Here is an 8996-nt window from a genome sequence, read left to right on the forward strand (position 1 = left end):
AGCTGGTAACAGAGACGTCTCGGTTGACGTTTCTGTGTAGTATGGGGCTAGCCCAACCGAGGGGATATAATGTATAGGCCTGGTGGGTTCAGGGTCTTTCATCTTACATCTGCCTGCGTGCAGTTTGGAGGTGCAAGATATCTGAGCGTGTAATGTTAATTTTACCTGTGTTCATGGAAAAAATCAGCACTGTTTTGAAGTTACTTGGACTGCCTCGTCTCTCAGAGTTAGCAATGGTAACAAGAACCAAAGATCAACACTACATTAAAATCCCATAAAGCTTTCACAGAGAACCCAGAAAGATGAAATAATGAGTGGCTTAGTCATCATCTGGGAGACCAGAAGCCCACTGGTACACAAATCTACTGTCGAAAGTATTTTAGAGCACATCAAAAGGCAATTATGGACATAACATATAAAACAACACTAATGACATTTGAAATTAGAAGAAATCACAACGCACAGTTTCAAAGGAAAGTCTCTGAAATAGTGTATGTACAGTGACAAGTGATGGGATTTGTTTGATTTTACAAGTGTGAGCATCCCGGTGTGTCTGCATTTACATTCTTTCAATCTCATCCATCTTTAGATTAACAGTAAACTAAAACCGTGTCAAACATACTGCACAGTAGTTTGTAAGAAGGAGAACGCCACCAATTTAAAGAATAATTGAAAAGTACAAATGTTCTAAAACTGTTGTAGTTGAGCCAGAAGTCTCTTCCTTTGACTAGGGTCCGATAGCCAGTTCTGTCTGGATCCAGGTAAAAGTGGGAGAAATATCGGGGCTCACTGAGCTTCGTATCCAAACGGATCCTTTATAGAACCTGTCATTCGTGTTCTCGGTTTAGTTTACACTCTTTGGCGTCTCTGATAATACAGGCGTCACCAAGAAGAAAAAAACCTTTTACAAACTTGGCGAGACTGTTGTATAGATACAAATGACTGTTTTCTGTCCTGCCACTGCAGTGGTTAAGGAAAGACTGCGGTCATGGTTAAAACAATGGCTAAAAAATGTCCTTGTTAGCTAAACGTTGTTTGTTGGTTGGACATGTTGATGCCTATTTTCCACTATGAAATTTTGTCACCACTGAAATTCACTGTAACTGAACTGAATTCACCTCAGCTATCATCCTCCATGAACTAAAAAACAACACAGCCCATATTTGAAGTTTACAGGGTGTGATTTTGGTTCTTAAGAGAGACTGTTGAGCACCACTTTGAGCTGTAATAATTGCAGCAGTATGACTTACGTCCATATTGTGCACTTCTGACAGAGAAATAAAGAGAAACGAAAGAGGAGAGTGGGGATAGAGGCTCCTGCTGTCATGCTAGCTGCAGGGCGAGCACTCTGTCCAGTATGACAAGCAGCGAGTGTATTGGAGCCGTTGATGGCTAGTGATGTATCTAGATCAGGCACTCATGTTGTGCTAATCCCAATGAGGCCCAGATGGTAAAATGCCACGCTCTGCTGTCTCACTGTCAGAGCTTCACTGACCAGCCCTTCCCAGGCTTTGAGACTTTAAATAAATGATAACAAGCAATGGAATTGTGCCCAATTATATTGGAGCTGTTTTGGGACTGGCAGAAAGTCTGAGAGAGTGTGTAGGAGTGGGCAGTGGGCAACTTCACATGCCAAATGGGATAAATGTCCAATAAAAAGCAATACTGTACGTGATTGGCTCTTAGAGGAATATGAGTGGAGACGGGGGTTGTGATGAAGTGAAGGAAATGGGTCTAATTAGTCTATGAAAGCATGCAACTGTATGTGTTTGCAAACAGAAGAGCACGCACTTAAAATACACAGTAACCGTCCTCTGACTTGTGCGTGCCCGTGGGCTTCCAACTGGCCCTGATATGGATGGGCAACTTTTCAAAAAGCCCTTTCCACCGCGGGCAACCTCGGAAAAACCAGGCTGTCCAAGCAAAGTACCTTGTCGTTCAAACATTTATGAGTGGTCCCTCCCTGAAATCAGAACTCTATTTAAAATCCCAGCAGCATTACATTACAGGTGCAACACAACAAGAGGGTGAGGGAACTGTCAGTTTATACACACCCACACAGATATACAGAAAGCTTGGAGTGGGGGAACCCCCAGAGAAACCTGAAATTGTCCATCAACTCTGTACCAGTCCTCAATTAACATTTTAATACTAACACTAATTATATACAAATTATGCTAAGCATAAAAAACTGCAGTTCTTTTTACTGTACAACAAAGAGCCATCAGTGTTTTCTTCAACAGTTTTCCACCATCCAGCTTGGCTCCTGTGGGACTGGAGGCATTAACCCTGCAGCGCTGGCGCCAGCCTCAGCTCACACAGCTCTGCAGGAGAAGAAAATAGAAACAAACTCTTCTCAGCAAGAAAAACCTCCTCAGGTTCTTGCTCCTTAAAGGCAGAAAGTTCCAGATTGCAGCGTGGGTGGCCACTCCCTTTGCGTCACCTCATCAATGTCCACAAGTGTGCCATTTAGACCTCCTGCCAGTGTGCAGATGTGCTTACAGTTAGTGCATTAGCAGGTGTCTGAGGAGCTACAAAGCTGGTAAACAGGCCCCTTGTGTGAACAAAAAGCACAGTAACGAACAGCACAAGCCCATCCTGCTGGGAGGATAACATCAGATCAATAAGGTCAACTGTGTCTGAAGAAACCTGAGCTGATCTGATCAATCAACACGCTCTTAACTCTCAACGATTTTCTCAGTGTGTCTGTGCATGTAAAGGGATGCACATCCAGTAACGAACTAAAGGAATCTGACTTTACTGAGAGAAGGTCACGACATCAGCACTCCATGGAAATTTTACAGGAGACAAATGGCTGATAATTGAAACGGCTTTCTGCAGCATGGCTGTGGGAGCTACGTTTTCAACAACAGTACTGATTCAGCTGTCACTATCTCTTTCTACATCCTGGACATTAGCCCTCTACTGCATCAATAAGTGCTTAAAGCTTCACTGTAAATTCAGCTTTGTGGCACCATAACATTCTCATTCAGTTCTGACTATAACATTTCTTAAGTTGAACCAGGTCCAGTTTTTACTGTGAGATAACCCAGCATCATGCAGCAAGGAGCTGTGTTGGCCAAATACATTCTAGTGCACCTTCCTGGTGGATTACCTTGTAACATATTTCTTCTGCTGTTATCATGATTGTCACATTTACAAATAAAATATCTGCCACAGTTATAAATGTCTTGAGTTATAAGAGCCTGTCTGAGTATTATAAACCGCTGTGCAGTGTTAAATGTATTAATCAGTTACTCAAACTGGAATCACACTGGTGCAATTTGGTCTTTTTTTCTCAACATCAAAAAACAGAGAGCAAATACACATTATTTACCTACAGACACGGCCAAAAATTGTTGCAATTACAAGTTCTTTGCTATTCTCGTGTTTATTTCTTTTGTTTGCATTGGAATAACAGGAAAAAGCAGAGGAAAAAAAAGACAAATCTGATATATTCCATACAGAACTCCAAAAATGAACTGGACAGAATTATTGATAGCTTTTCAAAATCATTAGAAATAGTTCTATTTCAAGCATGTGACATTCCTGTAATTTGTAATGAAACTCAGCTGTAGCAATCAACAAGTGCTGCCAGTATAGAAACCACACTTGCAACCAGAAAGAAAAAAGAGCAGAGAATTGTCTGAGGATTTCAGAACTAGTTGGGTCTTACAGGAGGACAATGACCCAAAGCAGACTTCAAAAAGCACCAGAAATGGTTTCAGACAATGAGCTGGAGCGTTCTGAAGTGGCCAGCAATGAGCCCAGACCTAAACCCCATAGAGCAGATGTGGAGAGATCTCAGAGCAGCAGCTGGGAGAAGGAACCCTTCAAGTCTGAGAGACCTGGAGCAGTTGGCAAACGAAGAGTGGTCCAGAACTCCACTAGAGACTTGGAAGAAACTCACTGATGGTTACAGGAAGTGACTGATTTTTTTTCTGCCTTTTTGTCTTGTTCCAATGCAAATAAAAGATATAAACATGGGAATAGCAGAGAATTTGTGATTGCAACAATTTGCTGGGAGAAGTGGTGTGTTGTCTGACAGCGATGCAGGGGTTCCAATAGTTTTGGTTGTATTTACTGAAAGCGTGAATTTCAATGAAATTAAATAGTGTATCTTATAATGTATTCACTGACTGTTTTTTAAATGTCTCCTTTAAAAACCAATGAATGCAGCCACTCAGCATGACCTTTGATTGGCTTGATCTGTTGCTTTTTTGCTCTTTGCTCTCTTTCACCTAAACAGCATCAGATAGTAAGACCAAGAATCAATAAAGTCGAGGGAGCTGAGCTGCAACACTGAGACCATGAAGTAGCATGCAACAGAATACTTTCTAGCCAAGCTCATTTCACTTCATTTAAGTAAATTTAAGCAAAGAAACTTAGCAAACGAATCTACCTGATATTTAAAATGGAACTCATGAGAAAAGGTGATAAATTACATAAACTCTATATAGAGGAATTTTTGTACCTCATTTTTATTAAATTTGGCTAAATAAATAAATAAATAAATGTGTTTTAAACGCAGTATCACAGAAAAATAACCCAACATATTTTACAAAAACTAGCACTGATAAGAGAGCCAACAAACAAACCTTTTCCTTTAATTCTTACTCTCTTAACTTCTGCTTAATGCACCTGAAGGACCAACTCACCAAGCTCTATAAAGAAATAAGAGGTTGGTTACAGCTCCTATTTTAACATCACTATGTTGTCCTGTTGGTGGCCCAGCTGTAATTCTCAAAATGAAGCTAATCCCCCTCAGTCAGAGATAAAGGATCTCACATCCCTCCTTATTACTGCATTTTTTTGGGCTGTTTGCATACACACCATGCACATAGAATTCCTTCTGTGCTCCAACAAGTCTCTCAGTCTCTTTCTTCACCCTCCTTGTGCAAAGTGCAACATTGGCTGTGACACATCGACCGGCCTCTCAGCAGGTCGGCGTCGGGCTTCAATACAGCCTTAACATAACATGTCAATTCCACAAACGTGATACACTTCCTACATTTTGTGCCCAAAGGTCACAGCTATCTCTCTGCTGTGGCACACTCAGATCAGAAGACAGCCACCTCGACGCAAACACCAACGTCTTTGTGTGCAAACATCCTGTGAGGGCCGAGCATCTGCACGTTTCATTTGATTCTGCAGCTTTAAAGGCTGGAAGTCGCACTGTTTACTACACACAGAATTAAACTCCATCTGTGTGTGAGTTTCTTTAACATCAAGGTCTTGACACTCAGGTTGTGGTCTGCTGCAGCAGACTGGGGGATTTTCCTCTCACTGATGCTCAGCATTGAACTTGAGTTAATCAGCCTGTCACTTCTTCTACTTGAATACGCACGTGACAAGTCCAGCATGTTTTGGATTTATTGAGCAAGGGAGGGCTTTCGCTCAAGGATGGGATCCATCTAGAGTGAATGCTTCAGTGACTCTGCTGACACACACAGAGACACCAAAGTGGGAAAGTCATACCACCCACCAGCTCAGAGCTGCTACATGGTGTGTGGGAGAGGCTGCTGAGGGTGTCAACTCCGCCATCAGCTCGAGGAGCTAAAAAAGTCTTTCATGCTTACTTACTTGAGTCAAATAGTGGAAACTCTTCCAGTCACTGTTTTATGGATGAAAACATGAGACCGTTGGTCTTCAGGATAAATGTTTCAACTACAAATGCATTTAGTTTTACTTTGAACAAATGAATTATGTCTGGAACTTCATGAAGATTAGAGCCTGCACATATATAGCACCAGGAAAAAAACGTGTTGCTGTAGAGTTTTCAAATGCCATTTTTCATAGCTTTGAGAACAGTTACCTCGACTGATCTCAAGGGGCAGATAGAAGCAAATATTCCAAAACCACAGGACATAAAATCTGATCTATCTGTGAGGATATACACACTTAGTTGTCCGTTGCCAGGTGCACAACTGGGAATCTAAGGCAAGAGACACACCAAGCTGGCATTAAAGAACTAGCAGCGATGTAGGCCGACTGTCTCGTTGCCTTTCTCTGGGCCAGTTGGGTGGATAAAGTGGCATTTAAACACACCATATCGACTACAGCTAATGGCCAACCAGCATGTACGTTCTGCGCCAGTGAGAGAAAAAACTCCCTCTACCAGCAGGTGGCAATATCTGTATTCACCATTCAGAAAGGGAAAGAAGAGCTAGACTGTAGAAATACAATCTGTAAACAAAACACCTCTTGCTCAAAACAGCTGCCGTTTATATCTGATTCTAATTCAGAATATGTCTGATCAGAAGCTGCAAATGACGCTGCCATTCTCTGCTCTTGGTTTTTTGATAGTGGAAGAAGAAGGAGGAGAAACTGCACTAAGTGGATGAAATCATGGATACCACAGTGAAAGGCTGAAGGGGCTTTCCCAAACCAATCTCTTCTCATGCACTGATTTGCTAAGCTGAAGAACCAGAGTGGTCTCTCTTACCAATCGAGTCCTGAGATACTTCGTACTGACAGCTGATAGATGCACACAGAAACAATAGATGACTCAAAACCCCTTTACAACCACTAAAGAAATGCTGCTGCAGTTTGTCACTACACTGCCCGTACATCCATCCATTTCCTATAACTACTTATTCCTTTTGATGAGCTTACACATTGATTGCATGTATAATTTTAACATTATTTTGCAATAAAACAAAGATGAGGCATGAGTGCTTCTTTCATGATACTATCATCTCACACAATTATTTTGTCCAGATGGTGGCTTTCTCATTTTGGAAGAAACATCTTCAGAGGCTCTGATCTCAGAATGATTACCAGGCTGGCTTCTTCTGTCGAGCCATTCTCCAGCTTTTATCTTAGACCAACATAAAATAACAACAGCAGTTTGGTCCCCCGCAGTGGCGGGCTGGTCTTAGGTCAGCATAATGCAATCCAAAGTCTTTGTTCTTTGGCTTATTATGTGTCTCATAACTGGTTTATACAACTTAGTTTTCTGGTAAAAATAATATTAACAGAAAAGCTGAGTTTAGCCTAACCCAAAAAAGCAGTGACTGAATCCAAGAGCACAATATTTTTAACTACTAGAGTAGTTTCACACAGACAGAGACTTGAATTTTTTAAATTTTGCCCCATGTGAAAGATAGGGATTTTTGCAATTTATTCGTGACATTGACCTTTGACCTTTTTTTAGCCAAAATCAGGGGGCAGCTGTGGCTCAGGAGGTAGAGCAGGTCGTTTCCTAACCGGAGGATTAGCGGTTCGATTCCCAGCTTGTCCAATCAACATGTCGAGGTGTCCTTGAGCAAGACACTGAACCCCCAGTTGCTCCCGGTGATGTCACCGGTGTGTGAGTGCTTGGGAGTGCGAATGGGTGAATGGCCGAATAATGTAAAAGCACTTTGAGTGTGCTGTAAAAGCATAGAAAGGCGCTATACAAGTATAAGACCATTTAAGGTTGGTTCTCTCTGGTGTCTGTACCAAGTCATCCAGCCGCTGGTCTGTAATCTTGCTGACCAACACACACAAATACAACTCCAATTGTTTTCATCACTGAATAATCTGATGATCATTTGTGTTTAATTGATTAACCAATATATAAAATGTCAAAAAACAGTAGGAAAATCTCCATTTCCATTTCCCAAATTTCAAGATGGCATCTTCTTATTTTGATATTCAGTTTACAGTGATGTAAAACAGAAAAAAGAAGCAAATCCTCACACTAGAGAAGCTTTTTTTTATTGTTTGTTGTTGTTGGAGTTTGAACCTTGAGTCTGCAATAAAGTTTCTATCTATCTACAACCAAAGAATGACTGGTGTCTTTGAAACTGAATGAAAGAACAGAGGAACTGTTTGCTGATAATTCTTCTGTGGATCATCTAATTGATTAATCAACAAACTGTCATCTCTAACATAGACTGGCAGACTCATAAAGAGATGCACTGAGAGAAGCATCCAGAGAAATTCTTATGAAAAAATAAAGAAGCTGTAGTTAGGGGCTTTAGGTGTCTCACTGACCAGATGCAGCAACCAGTACTCTGTCCTGCCCATCCCCTTATCTTTCTCCATCTACATCCCTCTACTATCAGTGCTACAAAAAGAAAGGAGAGGGATGCTGCTACAGGAGGGAAACTGCCACAACCAGTTCATGCACGCTTCATCCTTCCTGCACAAAATCCTCTGAAAATAAAACATGAATTTATAAATGACTAGACAACGTCAGTGATAAATACTGTGCTGCAAGCACATATTCCCACAGCTGTGCACACTGCAGTTGTATCAGAGCTCGGAGATGTCAGTGCAGTAAAGACATGTCAACACTGACCTCCATTTGGTGATCATCCAAAGGCAAACTACTGTCAACAGAAAATTCAACTGCATTCTTCTTCACTTCCCCATATGCGACATTATATTATCATTCACCTTCCGCTACTGTGTCAGAAAGGGGAAAATTACTCTTCAAAATGTGAATTTCGGGGTAAAATCAGTTCTAGTTAACTATATTGCACAATAAAACCAACGCGTCTCCACCAACTACATCCATCCATCATACTGGCCGACAATCATTCCCTGTCAAGTGTCAAATACCAGAATAAGACAGACAGTTTTACACAGTAGCTTTGTATTCTGCACACATACCAGCAGTAGACTGCGTGGCAAACTCGCAGCAGTTCGTACTCACCTACAAGAAACCGTGAGTTCAACTTTGGTGGCAGGTATGGCAGCGGTGAAAGGGTCTGCGTCCCCAATACACGCCATGTTCATTGAGCTTGAAGCTTGGTCGATCACAGGTCGCCCCGTATCCTCCGCCTTAACGTCGGCATGAGAGGAACCGAGAGAAGGAAGAAAGAACAGGAAGCCCTGCAGCAAGGTAACAGCGAGTCGTTTGTTTTCTGGAAGGGCGAAGCACCAAAGAGAGGGAACGTGGAGCAGCTGCGCGCCGGAGTCGCGTCTCTGTGCGTCTCGGTGCTCCGGAGGAGATAGCACGGTGTGAAGGGGTGGGAAGCCACACATAGCCCGCAGACACACACACA

At 42.0% G+C, this 8996-nt stretch overlaps 1 protein-coding gene across 1 annotated transcript in view; it reads right to left on the bottom strand.

The window, feature by feature from the left end:
- LOC109956378 (copine-8-like) overlaps nt 1–8996 on the bottom strand; it is a 50383-nt gene extending 41387 nt beyond the window's left edge. Inside the window, exon 1 of the mRNA XM_020593430.1 lies at nt 8645–8996. Coding sequence (XP_020449086.1) covers nt 8645–8976 — 332 coding nt within the window. The 5' untranslated portion in view covers nt 8977–8996. The remainder of the gene's footprint in view (nt 1–8644) is intronic.

The sequence above is a fragment of the Monopterus albus genome, unplaced genomic scaffold (genome assembly GCF_001952655.1).
Source record: "Monopterus albus unplaced genomic scaffold, M_albus_1.0 scaffold19.1, whole genome shotgun sequence".
NCBI classification, from domain to species: Eukaryota; Metazoa; Chordata; class Actinopteri; order Synbranchiformes; family Synbranchidae; genus Monopterus; species Monopterus albus.